Source organism: Salmo salar, chromosome ssa28, assembly GCF_905237065.1.
Source record: "Salmo salar chromosome ssa28, Ssal_v3.1, whole genome shotgun sequence".
Classification (NCBI taxonomy): Eukaryota; Metazoa; Chordata; class Actinopteri; order Salmoniformes; family Salmonidae; genus Salmo; species Salmo salar.
The window spans coordinates 20,560,984-20,581,102 of NC_059469.1; the positions used below are offsets into that span (position 1 = coordinate 20,560,984).

Genomic DNA, 20,119 nt, shown 5'->3' on the forward strand with positions numbered 1-20,119 from the left:
ACACGGTCTACATATTCATTCAAAAGTGACATTAAAATACAGGCATTATTGGCAGACTGCATGATTCCAATCACTCAAGGCATCCATATTAGGCTACTAGACCAAACGTATATTTAGAAATGGCTTTAATCTATGAATAAATAATCCACCGGAATAAATGTCCTTAATTGAGGCCATATTAGATACATTATGGCATACATGGACAGACAATGCAGCATATATGGTTCATTATATCAGTTTTATTGAAATTTCATCCAGGAACACTGGGCAATAATAAATATTTCATCAATCATCAAGAATGTACAAAAATAAAGACGCAAGGTCTCTGGGCATAACAAATTATTTCCAGCAAAACAATCATGCTTTAGTTGTTCTGTCGCCATGCTAAAGAAGTTCTACATACAAATGGACACAGAATAACGCCACAAAGCTAAAAGCATTTTCAGAATTCTATGGAGTAATCAAGATCCATATAATGTCAACCTTTTTCGAACTAAATATATAATAATACAATGTTCATACACTGTAGAATGCGATTTCACCATCCTTGTTACAAGGAAAGGACATTCTTCACTTTCACAAATGATGTAAAAAACCAAAATATTAAATCTGCATGCAACTTTCTTCGCCCTTTCAGATCAGCAGGTATGTTGTCCTAGGACCACCTTCAGTGCTCGAAACGTAAGGTTACATTCAGACATCTCCGGCTTAATGTTTTAGAAACGTAAGGTTACATTCAGACATCTCCGGCTTAATGTTTTAGAAACGTAAGGTTACATTCAGACATCTCCGGCTTAATGTTTTAGAAACGTAAGGTTACATTCAGACATCTCCGGCTTAATGTTTTAGAAACGTAAGGTTACATTCAGACATCTCCGGCTTAATGTTTTAGAAGTTGCTGTTTTTTATAAAGAAACATATGTACACTGTGTGAATGCATCTCTGGTGACACCAAATAACCGGCAAAAGTTTTACCATGAAAAAAGTATTTTCACAGGGTCTTTGTTACAAGGAGAATATTTAGGGGATCTCATACGCAAAAACAAATAAACAGACAAACAATGCATGCATTGAGGTCAATTCTTCATGTCCAATTCACAATTTACTGTACACGTTGACACCATTCTGTATCGGATGTCCCACATTACTTCATCACGTCCTTGTTTTCACTTGTAAGTCTCGTCAGTCCCGCTGAACTGATAGGAATATGAGGGGGTGGAGGTACTTGGCATATGGGGCACGGGCAAGGTAAACCTGACCAGTGCTGGAAACCGCTGCCGAGTTGAAGCGGGGGTGCAGGGGCACTCTTCATTAGGGAATGAGGTGCTCGGATGGAGGTTAGTCCCGGTAAAGTGGTGGTGAGGGTGGAGGATGTGGACGAGGACAGCGCGCTCCCGAGCAACGGATGCACCTGATGCGCTGGGTTGCCAGAGTGCCCGCTCACTGTCCCGCAGTGGAACGTAGAATGATGTCCACCGTAGATTTCTCCAACCAGCCTTTTCATCTCGTCAAGTGAGCTGTTGAGCATCAGGATGTAGTTTCTGGCGAGCAGGAGAGTGGCAATTTTCGACAGCTTTCTCACGGACGGACCGTGTGCATAAGGCATGACTTCCCGGAGTCCGTCCATCGCCAGGTTCAAGTCATGCATCCTCTTGCGCTCCCGTCCGTTGATTTTCAGCCTCAGATGCTGAATCTCTTGCTCGGTCACTTGCTTCTTGAGTTTGTACTTGCTCCCGCCAGGTGACTTTTCCCCGTGCCTGGAAAGGTGCTCGCTCGTCATCTTCTGGAGGAGTTCGTTCTGCGTCGAGGACACTGAATTGAGGTGGTCTCTGAGATACATCCCATCCATGTCTGGTGAGGAAGATCTGCTCGAGCTGGAGTCAGAATGCATTTTATTAGCTCGGTTTGGGTAGGAGGTCGCTGCTTCCCTCTCTATCTCTGCCCTGTTTTTAAGTCACACTCGATCACCTGATTCTGTCGTTTGAGATCCGTCCTCTTTTTGGGAAGGAGGTGTAGGTAACAACGAAGGAGTCGACACAGTGGGCTTGTTGGCCGGATAGCTGCGAGTAATCTTATCTCGCGGGTGCACCTCTTGCTCTGTGGTGAGGTAAAAGAGCGCTCGGAGTATTTATAGTGCTGCTTGAGCGAAGGGAAACAAAAGGAGCCCTCCTATTCATTTCATAATGGTCTTGTTAGGATGACGTCCCCATTATTATACAGGGCGGTGTCCTTTGACTGTCCCGTTGACCAAAGGGACATCTATTCCTATTCATTGTAATGCCACCGTGGGGGGAACACTTCAGTCCTGGATCATCTGAAACCAAGACAACTTGAAAACTCTCTGCGACTCTCTAGAAATAATAACGGGTTAGTTTGAAAGTATTGTTTGATCAGCTTCACTTTGTTTGTAATACAATTTTTTTTAAATGCTTTTATTAAAACTGTGTAGCACTCAAATTCTGGAAAACTTGACATGTGGTGGAGCCTGGTCATGCATCGTGTTTTATTGATTGTGTGTTTGGGATCGACTACTATATTCTCTAAATCGCTAGAAAATATGTTAATTTGCAATATGCACAATCTAACTTTGTCGTGCTGTCGAGAGAGAAGGAATAACATTGATGAGTTTCGCTGCCGTTTAGGATAGACTGTCAATGACGGACGCACAACCGGACGTGATTTTTGCTCACGAGCAACATAATATGATATATTCCCTAATACCACATTAATAGCCTGATAAGCAAATCGATTCTAAGTCTATTCAGCCTCATGACGTTTCAGTAATTAGCAGTTAACAAGGGGACTTCGCGAAAACGGATAAGATATTGATTTAGAATTTGATAAAAGCAAATAAGGTAGCCTATGTCACACGTTCCCGGTACATACATTAGACTAATTCATGCTATGCTATCATTATAACGTGCTATAATATGTACTTTATTTGTTCATGAATTCATTTTCAGATCCTGTATGAAAATGCATCTGTTTGACCTGATTTGACAAATCTTCCGTCTCTCACTATTCTCAGCCATGCAGGAATCCGCATAACATTGCTTATATGTTATCTGACTCTCATGGTTGTATTTGTTATAAGTGAAGTGACCTTCCACCCTAGGTATACACCTGCCATAACATTCCATTTCGATTTGATATTAATGTATTATATCATCACAATTATAGGCCATGTATGACAGCCAAAAAATAGTTCCCCCATCAGAGGCCAAGCTGGAAATGGAATGGGCCAGGACGCTTGATGCACAACTGCAACATAGTAGGTAGGCTACTCAACTTCCAATCACAAACTACATGTGGTTTTCATTTAGTTATACAAATGATTCACACAAATATACTGTGTCATTGCTTATTAAATAGAGGATTTAGTATTATGTTGAAAATATTTTTTGAATTGATTATGACAACAACCACAACAACAACTATTATTATGTCTATATTAATAACAATGTTATGTCATTAGCCTGTTGTTACTGTTGTGATTCGTGTTGCTACATAAGGTGTGTAGAAATACAGACGTAATAGGCCTGCCTTTTTACCCCTACAAATCTCATTAAGTGCCTTACTAAATTTGGGGGTAAAATGCGACCACCTCCAGAAGGGAAACCAAAGTTAGGCTTGAAGATGATTTGCCCAAATGTAGCAACGTAACCCGGGTTTCCTACGGTGGTTGGTTTTAGTAGGCCTATACGCTATGCCTGCATAGTCTAATGATATTACATTAGGCCTAAATATATTGCTCATGTGGCACATGTGGTAGGCCTTCATGGCGCGTTATACCACCATTCTGAACCTTGAATTGCTTATAGTTTAAATGAAATATCTGTTCAATTCAAACAGAAAATTCGAAACTTTTTATTGGCCTAGCTATAGGCTAATACGCTGATTATTTACTTACCTTTTCTAAATATGTATTTTACATTAGCCTACATAGGAATTCCAATCCTTTAATAAGATAACTTTCAACGAATATAATGTATCCTTATACTGTAGTAGTCTCATTTAATTTGTGGAGAGTATCAGCAATATTGTGATAAACTTTAGTCAATACATAAAACATGAAACATTAACGAATAAGATATTTAAAAAGTATATAGGAAAATGTTCAACATCATAATAATGCTAATTATTATAAAAGTAATAATACAAGTAATAATGATAATGATGATAATAATAATAATAATAATAACAATAATAACACCACCAATCCTCTAGTCATGAATAATATTATAATTGTGTTAATAATGTTCATCCTTAAAATAAATACATTTAACCTAGAAACAGAATGTATGGCAGTGCATGCACATCAGTGAATCTTATCCTGTAGAAATGTTGATGTAGAACTATAGAACTTGTTGATGAAAACGTGTGTCCCAATGTACAGAAAATGACCACATTTACAGAAACCACTCATTATCACTTAATTAGTCATTTCATCTGCATTATATTGGACACAAATGTATACAACCATTTGAAGGATGACTGAAACCTAGAAGATAACTAGATAGAAACTAAACTAACTCGATAGAATTCAATAGAAATTGAACCAACTCTGTGATGAAGTATCACAAGACACATGGGAGATACTGGGAACAATATTACTGAAGTTTAAGAAAACCTTGAGACTAGATAGTTCCTATCTTCAAAAGGGTATACTCTTTTGTCATGGAGGAGAGGAATAATTGAATGCACAGTAATTGGAGGGGTACAAGCATCATCCATCCAATAGTGCCAGCCACAAAAAAAACTCAATCTCATATTCTACTTGGTGTTCCACAGCAATAAAATCCCCCACCATGTCATTGTTGGAATAGAAAAGAAACCATCCCTCATAAAGGTGCTGCAATGCAAAGAAAAGCGCTGGACTTCTTTGCTCTCTCTTGGTGGCATTTGAAAGTTTAAAGCTTTGAATACCAATTGCTTGAACTGGACATATGTGAATCCCTTTTAATCCTACTAATCCTGTCCCCAAGTGTTTCTTTGTCTGTGGGGCAACCACATAGATCTAAGTGAAAGTGTTCCTAATCCAGGCAATGTGGAGAAATGTCTCAATGAGAGAGAGCCAGGGGGGAGAGGGAACTGCTCCGAGGCGCAGGGAGGTGAAAGGAAGGTGTCATGGTGGTTTGTGTGGCTGTGGAGTGGGAGGGAGGGCTCACCTACTCACAACTGCCCCAGGGGAGGGAAACACCAATCAGCAGAATGAGTGAGGCCCCTCCCACCCTCCCACCAGTGCACTAGGCCCACGCTGCTTACCCTGCACCAAGGACCAGGACATTGGCCTAAATTGAGGATTTAAAAAAAAAAATTCCCTCTTACTTAGCGGTACAGTCCCAGCAGGTTGCCTCTAATGTGCCTCAATTCATTTCTTAAGCCCCTCCGCTTTTTCATTATTCACCCCATCCCACGCTTTCTCTCTTCCCCACGCTCTCGGCGGCTTCTCCCAAAACAGACCTGATGCCATTTAGTCATACAACCCTGTTGGTCAGCTTAGAATGCTGGCAGAGAAAACAACTCCTTCAAAAGAGTCTGGTTTTTGGGCATAACAAGTGCTGTCTGAAAAAGCTTCATTGTGTGTAGCCATATGTTTTACCTGTTCATATACAGCTCATGCTAGATACTTGAAAGTTGTTCTTCAACTTTCAAATATCTTCTGTCCGATCAAAATCATCCGTAATAATCTTCTGTCCGATCAATAAATTGTGAATATAAAAAGTGCAGTATTGTGTCATCATCACATAACAACATATAACACACATCACATTTCATTTCCTGTGTTGCAGGAGATTAGATGCTGTGCTCTCTAAAGCCCCGTTTATACCTGGTTCTAACATGTCTTGATCTTGTCCACATTCTGATTGAGCCCACAATTTTAGACAAGTGTAGACAATTAAAAGACGCATTGTGATCTGATCTTATAAGTGTAAACAGACAAGATCAGATCAAGATCAGGACAAGAACAGGACAAGATCTGGATTAAGGACACATGTTAATGGCAGGTATAAACAGGGCTTCTGTCACCATGGCCAGAAATGGGATTAACTACTTTTATTGTGGACAGAATGAAACCTCTTGATGGACCACATTGTCAGGCCTGCATGGTCGAGGAAGTTGAACAGCCCTCCAGCTCTCCACAGTGTCTAGGTTGGATTGAAATGCACTGTATACAAAATAGTGTACTGTACACGAAAAAGTGGACTTTTACATGTGCCTGTCTCCGAATTTAGAATAAGTAATTTGTGTCTATTTCACAGTAATCTGTGATAATAGGTTGGTGTCTGAGGACCAGCACAATCCTCTGGCACAATGACCAACACTGAGCTGCCCTGGATTTACTGCTCACGCTGTGGGTGAAGTGAGTTACACCATGGACAAAAATAGTTTTCTTTGAGTCTTTGAGATTCTTTGGACCTTACTGTTATAAAAAAGGCTTCAACTATCTTCTGTTCATAAAGTTTCACTCTTAAGTTTCATCAATCAGAACAGACAACAGAAGAACAGATACAATACCTGATCAACAGCTTTTAATGAAAGTCCATGTAACTGCTTTTTGTATTCATTTGCGGCCATTTGAAAATGAATGTATTCAGATTGAAACAGTAATTTTATTCAGCAATGCATCCTGAACACAGAATATACACATGACCAAGTTCAGGGTCGCGTTCAGGAGTGTGCAGCATACTGAATATTCCTTACTCTAGTTTACATGTCTATTCTACACAACATATTTCTATTTGAACGGCCTGTTACTTTGGGACACTCCTGAACAGACCCTTGGTTCCCTGGTCTCAGCACGTAAGTCCTTTAAGAGGATCTATTCAGCAGAGACAATATAATTAGCAGCACAACAAACCACAGTTTTCAGCTGCTCCAGGGTGGCCAGCACGGCCCAGTAATGGCCCAATAACCCACGAAGGACCAACAGTAGTAAAATGGGAATGAATCAGCAATAGTCAGCATGTAAAGTGAGTGTACTCCACCATCATCATTGAAACCAGACAGAATGAGTTCAACATCCCTGGATTGAAAAGCCCTGGTGGGAAACATCCTGCCACTATAAGTCTGAGCGAGGGGTCAAGGTCAGAGCCATGTCTTGGAGGTCGTCAATGTTTTGCTGAATGTTGAAGGAGTTGGTTTGATAATGTTGCACAAGACAAATGTAATTAAATCGCTTTTCTTTTCATTTTTATTTTGTTGCATCCGTAGCTCTGCCTAGGATTCTAGCTTTAAGACTTTTCCAATCCAGATACTGTACCATGGTGTTGCTGAGTTAAATACGATATATCAATAAAACTTTATGTTCCTTGATTCTGTATTCTGTTATATGACAAGTAAACAAATCTTCAAATTAGAAATATCTAATTAACATTACGATCAAACAATAAAAGCTCCCTAATTAAATGGCTCACAAGGAGCTTCACCATGAATATTTAGGTTCTAATTAATATTTGGAGAGTTGTTTTGTTCTGAGAAGACATTTACATTAATTAGGCAAAACAAGAACATTTACATTTCAGTGCTAAATATGCTCTTTCATGTTCTTTGTTGAATTGAAAAGTTCAGAAACAAAACTCTCTTAAGCTGTTTGAGGCATTCAGGGGTATTCAGTTCACAAAGCTGGAACTCACTTAATACTCACTCAATCAAAACTCCCTACCGAGGCCATTAGCACTGTTACTTTTTAAAGGCGTTGAAATATTGAAGCAAGCACTTGATCTAGTTGAAAACACTTTGAAAACTCTCAAGTAAGTCATGTCTTCATGATTACATTTTGAGCTTTGAAAAAGAATATTGGAAATGCATGTAGCAGATTATTTTTTACAAGAGGAAGCCTATAGTATGTCCAAGTCTGTTCTCACTCATCTCAATCTTTCCCATCCATTGATAGGATGGGCATTAATGTTGAAACATGTAAGTGATGACCTGTTGATTTTGGAGTTGTAGGATGATAGAGTGGCATTACTGGTGAGGTCAGAGGTGTCAGGAGGAACAAACACCCTCAAAACCTCCCTTATAGTGGTTGAGTGCTGGTATGCCTGCCTGGTTGTGGTTCTGTGCCTTCTCTCAAGCAGCCAGATGGCCCACAGGCCCTGGTTTAGCTTTAGCATGGCTCTGTCTGTCTGGTAGGTTGAGCTTGCTCACTAGAGACTTGGACTCCATCGCTGTACCAGCCCCTCAGCGCCTTCTTTTAACCGTCCCTTTCACTGGGGACAATTGTTCATCTCCCATGCCTCTTTTCAGGCTCAGTTTCAGCCTGGCAGCCCCTATTCTGCTTTTTATGTCACTTTGTGTCTGGTTCGCCCCCTTCCTATGGGTGCACATGACCAGAAAATGAAGGTTTGCATGGGGGCTCCCCAAGAAGGGAGTAGGAGAGAACAGATTAATATGTAAGCTTGGCAGATAAGCTGGACAGAGGAGGGGTGCATTGTGATAGAGTGGGGTTACATGTAAGGAGAATAGGGACTGGCCTTGCTTTGGCCGCCAACAGGGGCTGGTGAAAAGCTCACTGTCCATTGTCTGAGGCAATCTGAGAGGGGTTGTTTCATTAATTACACATTCGCACATATCGACAAAGTGGGAGGTAAGGAGTTGAAAATGCAGATGTGTGTGTTTGTGACAAAAAACAGGCTGAAAAAAAGCCTTGATCCTGTCCAAAGGCATTTTGAACCAAAATGACCTTGCAGTCTTCAGTAAAAGATGGAGGAGAGGGAGGGGTTCTCCTCCCCACCCATACTGCTGAAGAGCATGGTGGCCCTGCTTGTTCCTTATCAATGCCCCTCGTAAGCAATAAAATGATCAGGTCGTCCAGAGTCCTCCTTGTATCTTGAAGCACTACCACCATATATTGCCTGGGTCGTTCCACGAAATGAGTGCCTTTTGCGCAGGGGCGTCATGCACCCATTATTTTAGAGACCGCACTCCTCTGGAAGTTGGAGAATTTTGCATTTTTCAAACACCTAAAACTGTTTTTTTTAATGCAATTTAGAGTCGTAATCATTATGTCTAATTATATGTAAAAAAATAAAAAAATAATAATAATATATATATATATGTGTATTTTGTTCTGCAGCGGTTATCTAAGCATACCTCTTTACTTGTTCAATTGTCATTTTAATGAGGATGTTATTCTGACTTGTAAATCACATATCTCAATATACTGCACTAACATGCCTAGGATATTACATCCAAATGACACTATGTGGGATCATAACACACATCAATACAGGCATGTATCATGGTATCATAATTAATCATAATTGACTAGTTTCAGAAATGTCATCTTGTTCTTGATACCATATCTTGTTTTGAGGTGTTTAGACTGATTTCATGTCAATGCTGATATGGCTCAAATACGCTAGCTAGCTATCCAACAACTGTAACAATGTATTTGAGAGTGCTCATTGTGCAAATGTATTTATGTTTTCAATAAACATTGGAGACGAAATATAGTTTACATGTTGTCAACAATCTAAGCCAACCCTGTCTGTTTTGTCCCATAGTTGTGCAAATGTTGGTTTTGTTAAGATGAAATCATCAACCCTGTTACTTTATTTGGCACTTAATAGGCACTTACTATAGTCAAATTTGTATTTAACCACTTGAATTGGGAAAACATGTTTTTTATTAAGTTGAACATGTGCTCTTTATGACATCCTACAAAATTACGCTTCTTAAAAATCACCAAATTGGTGGAACGAACTGCCTACACTGCTACTTAGCCACAGAACACATAGGGCACAATAGCTCTGCAGGCAAGACAGCCCAGAGAAGTATCATTTACTAATAACACAGTGGGTAAACATTGTCTTTATCAGCTAAGAGATCCCCATCAGGGATGGTATGTAGTGCTTTCCAGTTGGAAGGGAACTTCTTCCTCCCAGTCACCATTACCATCCCTCTCCAGGCCACTAGCACACCCCTTGTAGACAGTCTGGGAGGGAACTCACTCTACATCTGTTCATAGCTATTTTGAATAGCTTCTTGTCATTCTTGATTTTGCCCTCATGTGCAAAAGAATGTAACAATTCAGATTTGACCAAATAGGAAAGTCCAGTGTTATCAAGTAGAAAGTACATTGTGATCACTCTGAGGAAGTTAACTAAACTTTAAGAGCAGTTATGCTTTTTGCAAAGATTTACCATTCTTTCACAGAATGAGTAAGTATTTTGTGGCCATGAAGATTGTATTAAAACAATATGACCGAGCTACCCCGCTCATCTCAAGGAGCTTACTTGCAGCACCTTACTGTCTCCAAAGAAACTGATTGAAAATGTGCATTTATGAGCAGCCATGATTTTATAGCGATATAAAGCCTGTCAAACTCTCATCCCCAGTCTTTTTCTTTACTCTAGGCTGGATGTTAGGCCTGGGGGTCACTCCTGAACAAACTTAATGTTGCTGGCCGTTCCTCTCCTTCTGCGCTCTCCTGTCTTTTTTTCTGTGTTCCCTCTTTCTTTCTTTTTATCGTACCCAAACACAAGACTCGCAGGCGGGGATGTCTCAACCAAACAGCAGCAACAGAAAGGGCTGCAGAGGAACAAGAAAAGAAACACAAATCCTTCCTGTAAATACAGCAAATTAAGTCAAATCTCCCTGTACAGTACATACATGTACATGGAAACTTTTGTCACAACAAATGTACCAGAAATTAATGACTGAAAGTTTTCCTCTAGTCATAGTATAAAGAGTAGGAATAGTATGAAAGTATCATCTAGTCAGGCTGCTGCTCCAAAAGCTGATAGAGATTGTGTTGGGAAGGTTGTGGGATGTGTCTAAAAAGAACATGTGACCCTTGCCTCCGGCCTGTCAATCATTCATATTAAGAGTACCTTCCACACTACCCTGATGACTATAAGCTGGCAGTCATGTAGTCATTAGAATTAATGAACCCTTACATGAAACAGAGCACACCTCTCACTCTCTCCTCTTCACCTCCCTGCTCACCCTGTAGCAGTCCCCTGGGAGCCCAGACCAGACCCACCACTGAGACAACATAGCTCCTTAGCACTCACTTTTTAAAAAACATTTTTTTTATTTCTTAGCACTCACTTGTCAAAGGCCGTTATTTTGCGTCAGATACCAGTATGGCCCCCAGCTCACTTCATGTTTAAACTAATATTGAGGTAATTAATGCACAAGGCAGACAGGAGGTAGTCGCAGCCTCAACCTGCATAACTGTCGCATTGAGAGCTAGTTGAGATGCTTTTGACCAATCATAGGGACTCCTCTTGCCAATCACTAAGTTGTAGTTGGATTGGAAAAAAGTGTAACATCAGTATATTATTTATCTATAGAAAATAAGCAATTATCTTGTGTGGGAGATCTGGAAATAAATGCTGCACTATCCCAAATGTTCTGTGGTGTATTTCCAACATAATTACTCTCTCTATTTTATTTGCATGAAATTGCATTTTTTTTAGTACAGTAGTTCCTTATCATTTCCAAACTATTTCAGTGCTTCAATAGAACCCGTACACTCTTTACATCATCTGCTGTGGAGTGAGACATTTTTGGCAAGTGTAATGAGTTTGAATATTCTTCTGGATACCCAAATTCCTTTTCAGATGGTCCACATAAAAAATTGTACATTAATAAGACAAAAGCAAATTGAGCCACACCAATTCATTCATGGCTGTGGTTGTTTGAATCTTCGCCCATAAATGAATAGCTAATAGGCCTGTGATAGGAGATGCAGCAATTTGGGGTATTAGTCTCATTTGTCGCCGTTTCTTGTCAAAGCAGAATCGTCCTCTCTGTGTAAGGAGAAATTTTCAAAGAAACAAATCATTTGCATATATAAATTATCCCTCTGAGAGTAGCTTTAAAGGGATTGTGTATGTGTGTGTGTGCATGCGTGTGCGCACGTGGGGGGGGGGGTGTAGAGCGAGAGGTGGCTAAGCAAGAGAGACAACTTGTCACACAGACCATAGCGGCAGTTGTTGTAGAAAGCTATCCATGTCCCAAAATGATGGAACATACGGGTTAGAAGAGAAAAGGATGAATGGTGCAAATCTTTCCTTTCAGTAACGGTGGGGAGCAGTGAGAGACGGATAATTTGGGGATATTATGAGAGTCATTCTAGCCCGCCCAGGCAATGGAAGGGACATGTCTGTCTGTGGCTCTCTCTTAGGGCCTATGTTTTTGTGCTCCTCCTGGCCCCGCTCTGTTTTGTCAGCACATCAGCTATGGAGAAAGTTAATTGTGTTGGTTGTGAGGCCACCTGTCACACCAGCCTCATTTCCATACTAATGGGGTGAGAGTGGCACGGACAGAATGCCTTGCCGATGACTGGGAATCATGTGGGTTCTATTCACCAGCTTACTCCTAAAGATATATACATGTACGCATGCGTTAAATGTACGCACGCGCACACACACACACACACACACACACACACACACACACACACACACACACACACACACACACACACACACACACACACACACACACACACACACACACACATAAACACACACACTATCAGAGATCCTAAAACTGATCTAAGTTACTAGAAGTACAATTGAAATGTAAAATATCAAAAGCTGAATAATAGAATCAACCATTTTCATATTGTCACTTTTTCTTCCTAATAGAAATGGACAACAGCCTGAAAAACAGACCAAAAAGATCCCAAAATGTGTCATTTTTGTTGTTGGTTTGATCAGATTGTAAATCTAAACATATATTCAACACCAGCTTCTCTAATAAAATACATAAAAACAAAAGGGCTGAGTTTGAATGTATGTTTTTACAGGGCCATCTGTACTCTTATTATAGTCCTCCAGTCCCTTTGGATACGTCAGTCAGTCAGTCAGTCAGTCAGTCAGTCAGTCAGTCAGTCAGTCAGTCAGTCAGTCAGTCTGTCTGTCTGTCTGTCTGTCTGTCTGTCTGTCTGTCTGTCTGTCTGTCTGTCTGTCTGTCTGTCTGTCTGTCTGTCTGTCTGTCTGTCTGTCTGTCTATTCCTGTTAGTCACAAGGTACTGGTGTAAGATCTTAATTTGAGCCAGTTTGCTACAGCAGGAAAATAATCCTGCAGCAACAGGAAATATGGATTATTGTTATAGGTCATTTTTGTAGGGGTTGATAAAAATAATTGTAAAGGAAAATCAAGTCTGAAATTTCAAAGTGAAAATTACAAACTTCAGAAGCCTTTCTAAACCTCAATACACTAGAAGTTTGACATTTCCTGCATCTCCTGCAAGAGGGTGATCAAATTAAGATTCGACATCTGTACCGTATCAGATGTATTGAATCTGTAGAATTACAAAGGTGCTCTTTAACTGGCAATGAATAGTCTTGCTTCATAGCAATCATATAGCTTAATGTCTTTAATCAAATAGTCTTAAAGTGATGTTTACAACTTCTTAGCAAGAGGACAAAGGCCATCAATAGTTTTCTCAAAGTTGGATACTGTAACATATTCTGTTAGGCACATTTTAACAGAATCTTAATGGGACTTATTTAAAGTAATATACTTGTTCTTGTCCTTTTTACAAATTGTGTGTTGAATAATTGACAGTTTAGGCCTGTCAACAGAGTTAAGCATCTTTATGTGACATTGTACAGAAACATTAAATCACAGACTTTCATATGGGGCTGTGGTGTGTGTGGCTGTGAGCTATAAAAGCCAACAGCGCACCCCACATTTTTCAAGTTTGTTTGACATATTTAAAATGCTAATAACCAGTTTATTATGTGCTATATCAAATGCAAATGCTTTGTTTAACTGCTGCAAAGTTCGGCCAACATTTGCATTAGCATATCTTATGTCTGTCTCCTTAGCATGCAGTGGTGGAATGAACCCAGCCAACAGCTCTATAAATTACATGAAACAGTCGCATTAGATAAACAAGCTAAAATGATGTTGCCATTAAGACCTGCAGCAGTGTCTCTCGCCTAAATGAAGGTGCCTGGCCCTGGCAGCATATGGTGCACAAATTCCTTCAAATCAACACAATCCCAACATTATCTGGACGTGTCAAAAGAAGCAGATGGATTTTAAAACAATCATGTTAACAGCCTCTTTACGACATTGAAGAAAACGGCTAAATGTGTCCCTTTTAATATACGCCTGCTTGCCAGCTCCTGTGAAGGAGAAAGATGGGGGTTCATCCCATACATCTCTATTTAGTGGTAAACACAGTGTAACTTTTGTTAATTATCATTTACTTAGATGCACTGACTTCAATTTTAGAGATGTAGTATATCATACCAAAATAGTCTTTGATAGGTAGGTGATTATAGTTGGTCATTGTACTGTTTCACCATGAAAGAGTTTGTGTTGGCTTTGTGTTGGCTAATGGAGCTGCTAATAGTTTTTATGGTAAATTGGATGCAAATTATTTAAATGCTGTGTGGTTACTGTACTTTGTAAATAGAAAATGACTTTAATATTTCAACCATAAATCAATTAAACAGTGACACATTTGTTAGATAGGTTTCACTTTTTGTTACGCCATTGACTGCATGCAGAATATCATCCCTGCACATGCTGCATGTACTACGTAAAACTTTGGATTTGACCTGTTGAGCGAGTATGGATGCACTGATCCAGGGACATCTATTCTTACCCTAATCCTCACCATAACCATGAAATGCCAAATGAATGGGATGACACAGTAAACAGTATAATGATCAGGGCACCACTCATGGTTATGGAACCCCCTAGTTCGGCCAATCATCCTCAATCTAATCCCAGTATTAGGCTAACAAAGCAAGCGCCTTCCTCCCCAACTTTCAACAGATGGCCTGACGTTCGTCTCCCTGGACAGGACGCATGGCTGTGTGGACCACACTGGGTCACCAGAGGAACGATGGGACATGGCCACAGCCCTGTCCTTTGCTGACTGCTTGTCTTTGGGCAAGTCTCCACTCTGCCTCAGGATCTCCCTCTCTCAGACACACTCACCCCCGCACTGCAGCAACGTCTGGCAGATTGCAGCAGAGACACCACTCTCCATCTGCACCTAAAGATCCGCATGCCCTGACAATGAGGTGACCATGTCATCGCCGGCACAGAAGCAGAGAGGCTAGTGGGGAGGGAAGGATGCTGTGTGTGGGTTAGGAGGGAGGGACACATTAACAAGCTATAATCTCAACTGCCTTATCCATAATGCATTGTCTGGGCCAATTTACATGGTGTTGGACCCTTTGGGAAAAGAGGATCATCAATCACATGACTTTATTAGCTTTTCTCCCTTACCCTCTCCTCTTTCTCCCTTACCCTCTCCCATTTCTCCCTTACCCTCTCCCATTTCTCCCTTACCCTCTCCCCTTTCTCCCCTTTCTCTCTCCCCTTTCTCCCCTTTCTCTCTCCCCTTTCTCCCCTTTCTCTCTCCCCTTTCTCCCTTTCCCTCTCCCCTTTCTCCCCTTTCTCTCTCCCCTTTCTCCCCTTTCTCTCTCCCCTTTCTCCCCTTTCTCTCTCCCCTTTCTCCCTTTCCCTCTCCCCTTTCTCCCCTTTCTCTCTCCCCTTTCTCCCTTTCCCTCTCCCCTTTCTCCCCTTTCCCTCTCCCCTTTCTCCCCTTTCTCTCTCCCCTTTCTCCCCTTTCTCTCTCCCCTTTCTCCCCTTTCCCTCTCCCCTTTCTCCACTTTCTCTCTCCCCATTCTCCCCTTTCTCTCTCCCCTTTCTCCCCTTTCTCTCTCCCCTTTCTCCCCTTTCTCTCTCCCCTTTCTCCCCTTTCTCTCTCCCCTTTCTCCCCTTTCTCTCTCCCCTTTCTCCCTTTCCCTCTCCCCTTTCTCCCCTTTCTCTCTCCCCTTTCTCCCCTTTCTCTCTCCCCTTTCTCCCTTTCTCTCTCCCCTTTCTCCCCTTTCTCTCTCCCCTTTCTCCCCTTTCTCTCTCCCCTTTCTCCCTTTCCCTTTCCCCTTTCTCCCCTTTCTCCCCTTTCTCCCCTTTCTCCCTTTCTCCCCTTTCTCCACTTTCTCCCCTTTCCCTCTCCCCTTTCTCCCCTTTCTCCCCTTTCTCCCCTTTCTTCCCTTTCTCCCCTTACCCTCTCCCCTTTCTCCCCTTTCTCCCCTTTCTCCCCTTTCTCCCCTTTTCTCCCCTTTTCTCCCCTTTCCCTCTCCCCTTTCTTACTTTCCCTCTTCTTTTTTTGTTCCCCCATTTTGTCATCGTTGTTGTGCCGAGTGCAACTGGCCTCATAAAAAACTCCAAACAGCTTAATTGCTGGGTTGTAAAAAATGTGCACGTTAGTGATGCCCAGAGTTAGGGATTTGAGGGAGTTGGTTACAGGGGTAGGAGGGAGTATTAGTGTTGGTAGTGGAAGTTAAAAATGTTTTATGTGGCATCACCCTCATCAAATACATTTACATGATTCCCCCTGAATATATTCCCAACTGAATTACAAGAATCTGGACCAGTTTCAGGTTAAGGATCTGTTAGGGTCAAACACGGTTTTGTCACCATGAACTTGTGATACATGCCTGGATTACTAAACAGTCTCATTTTCAGACCAGTCTTTATAACAACAACAAAAACAACTAATCATGAATACTCTCATTATCATTAAATCCCTAGTTACTAAAGCAGAATTTGTCTGTTGATGACTGGCCAAATAAATAGGTGAGGATAATTTTGTATATAACAGTAAGTATATTGACAAAGGAAACTTTAGGTCAAGGAAATTGTTTTTTCTGTAGCGATAGAATTTTGAGAATGATGAATTGGAATGGGCATAATATACAGAATCTACAAGATAAAGACTGAAATTGAAGTTAAAGTTGTTCATATTTGTAAATCAATTAACTGAATTCACAAATTCTGATCTCATTACCAATAACTAACAAAGCCGAATAAGCCACATTTATAAGATGAAATATGTGGATATTCTTTGATAAAAATCTAATGTAATTATTTGCTAATGTAGCAAAATGTGGCAATGTATAGAGGCACTGTTGATATTTTTAAGTAAAATATGAAACACAAATGTTTTGAAAACATTAGAAGCATTTATCAACACCTGAAATAAACATGTATATGTTATTCTAATAGGGGGAATTAAGAAAATAAATAGAGCACAGAATCTATTATCAGTTAAGATTTGTTTGTGTTTATATTTTGCTCTAAATTCCACTTTTAAAGAAAATAACAAAAAAATAGATAATTATTTATGAAAAAGTGGAGTAAACGAAAGATGGTTTACAAGACGTACAGTCTTGATGCGCTTGTGAAAGACATGTAAAAGGAGCAAAATATTGTGTTTTTCCTATAGGTTGCAGCAAATGGAGAAAGTTGTGAGAGGCAGGCTACACCACAGTCACAAGCCATGCAGTGTACTGCCCCAGCCTCACCTCTACAGCACCTATCTACTAATGCCAGTCAGCCATACTAATCCTGGTAATCACTGCAAATGAGAGGGATAGATGAGATGGTGAAGGAGCGCTGCTGCCGTGTGTGAGGGGAGGGCAGGGAGAGGAAGTCAGGGGTGGGCAGGGAGGGAGAGGAAAATCAACGGTGTCCTAAACCCATCAAAGTGCCAGTTTGTTTAATTGTTGGCACATCAACAGAGCAGACGAGAGCTCCCACCTTCCTCCCTCCCTAACTCACTCATTACCATCACCCCAACTCTGTCCATAATACACCAGACTCCTCAACACCCTGACAATGGGACAACAAACTGCCCTGAAAAAGGGGATTATAATTGCAATCATATATGTGTTTTTTTAACATGCACAGCATACTGTACCATTAGTATCACAAATAAGTAATAATTTGCTAATGACAACATTATGTTGAGTCAGTTTAGGGGCAATTAAAGTGAGTGATATTTACATATGCCTAATGAATCACAGTGCGTGGCAGCTTGAGGGAGGCTAATGAATATTCATCCAGGCATTCTCACCCGCCGCAGCAGTTTATAAACTGAATTATGGTTGATTTGCCCTTTTAAAAAATGAACATGGGCGCATCTCCCACAAGGAGGGAATGAACAATAAAGGCTGATTATAAAAATGTTTTAGTGGTAAACTGCCGGTGAGGAGATCAGAGGCTGATTTTTATAGACTTCCCCAGCTTTCATAAAGAGCACGCCTTTGCGTCTTTGTGAAAAGTGAGGGACCAATCTGCCCACCTCCTTTTGGACTCAAGATGGCACTGGGGCCAATGGTATGGTAGTGATTTGCCCTGTAATTTCCCATGCTTGGCAGTTTGGTTCTAACCCCTCAGGTGCAGGTTCAACAGGCAATCAGTACATCACACAACTTACAGTATATGTTTTATCATGCAAATACAACTGTCAGTTTAGCAGGTGCAATACCACATGATAAAGGACAGGCAATAATATACAAAAGGCTGTAGACTGTTCATAAATATAATTTTATTATTATGTTATTTGTGTGTGCGAAATGCATTTACTGCACTTTAAAACTCAAAATGTCAAGTTATGTGATCTTAACAGCACACCCAGCCATTCGGTTTATATTTATGATACAAAACTTTTTTCTTCCCATTGCTCACAGTAGATGAAAGGTACTTTCAATTTGTTTCATGAAGTTCTGAAACACTGGGACCCCTGTATACCATAATATAGTTCCATGAGTGCCACTTTGGTCCTGTTCACTATAGTGTGTCTTCAGAAAGTATTCATACCCCTTGACTTATTCCACATTTTGTTGTGTTACAGCCTGAATTCAAAATGGACTAAATATATTGTTTTCTCACTCATCTACATACAATACCCCATAATGACAAAGAGAAAACATGTTTTTAGAAATGTTTGCATATTTATTGAAAATGAAATACAGAAATATCTAATTTACATAAGTATTCACACCCCTGAGTCAATACATGTTAGAATCACCTTTGGCAGCGATTACAGCTGTAAATCCTTCTGGGTAAGTCTCTAAGGGGTTTACACACCTAGATTGTACAACATTTGCCCATTATTATTTTTTAAATTCTTCAAGCTCTGTCAAATTGGTTGTTAATCATTGCTCGACAACCATTTTTAAGTCTTGCTATAGATTTTCAAGCAGATTTATGTCAAAACTGTAACTTGGCCACTCAGGAACGTTCACTGTATTCTTGGTAAGCAACTCCATTGTAGATTTGGCTTCGTGTTTTAGGTTATTGTTCTGCTGAAAGGTGAATTCATCTCCCAGTGTCTGGTGGAAAGCAGACGGACCCAGGTTTTCCTTTAGGATTTTGCCTGTGGCTCCATTATGTTTATTTTTTATCCTGAAAATCTCCTCAGTCCTTAATGATTTCAAGCATACCCATAACACGATGCAGCCACCACTATGCTTTAAAATATTGAGTGGTATTCAGTAAGTGCTGTATTGGATTTGTCCCAAACATAACACTTTGTATTCAGGACAATAAGTTAACTGCTTTGTCACATTTTGTTGCAGTATTACTTCAGTATTACTTTTCTGTACAGGCTTCCTTCTTTTCACTCTGTCAATTATGTTAGTATTGTGGAGTAACTACAACGTTGTATATCCATACTCAGTTTTCTCCTATCACAGCCATTAAACTATGTAACTGTTTTAGTCACCATTGGCCTCATTGTGAAATCCCTGAGCATTTTCCTTCCTTTCCGGCAACAGAGTTAGGAAGGATGCCTGTATCTTTGTAGTGACTGGGTGTATTGTTACACCATCCAAAGTGTAATTAATAACTTCACCATGCTTAAAGGGATAATCAATGTCTGCTTTTTTTAACCAATAGGTGCCCTTCTTTGCGAGTCATTGGAAAATCTTCATGGTCTTTGTGGTTGGATCTGTGTTTGAAATTCACTGCTGGACTGAGGAATCTCACAGATAATTGTACGTGTGGGGTGCAGAAAATAGGTAGTCATTAAAAAATCATGTTAAACACTATTATTGCACACAGTGTGTCCATGCAACATATTATGTGAATTGTTAAGCACATATTTAGGCTTCCCACAACAAATGGGTTGAATACTTATAGACTCAAGACATTTCAGCTTGTCATTTTTTATTCATTTGTAAAAATTTCGAAAAACAATTCCACTTTGACGTTATGAGGTAATGTGTGTAGGGCCAGTGACAAAAAAATCTAAACTTAATCAATTTTAAATTCAGGCTGCAACACAACAAAATGTGTAAAAAGTCAAGGGGTGAGAATACTTTCTGAAGGCACTGTAGGGCAG

The 20,119-nt window shown here is 40.3% G+C and overlaps 1 protein-coding gene across 1 annotated transcript; it reads right to left on the reverse strand.

Annotated features, from left to right (window-relative positions):
• Positions 1 to 219: 219 nt before the first annotated feature.
• On the reverse strand, positions 220 to 2,313 carry LOC106589679 (oligodendrocyte transcription factor 3). Its single transcript, XM_014179930.2, has one exon. The coding sequence runs from the start codon at positions 1,889 to 1,891 to the stop codon at positions 1,145 to 1,147; it is 747 nt and encodes a 248-aa protein (XP_014035405.1). The 5' UTR covers positions 1,892 to 2,313; the 3' UTR covers positions 220 to 1,144.
• Positions 2,314 to 20,119: the final 17,806 nt, after the last annotated feature.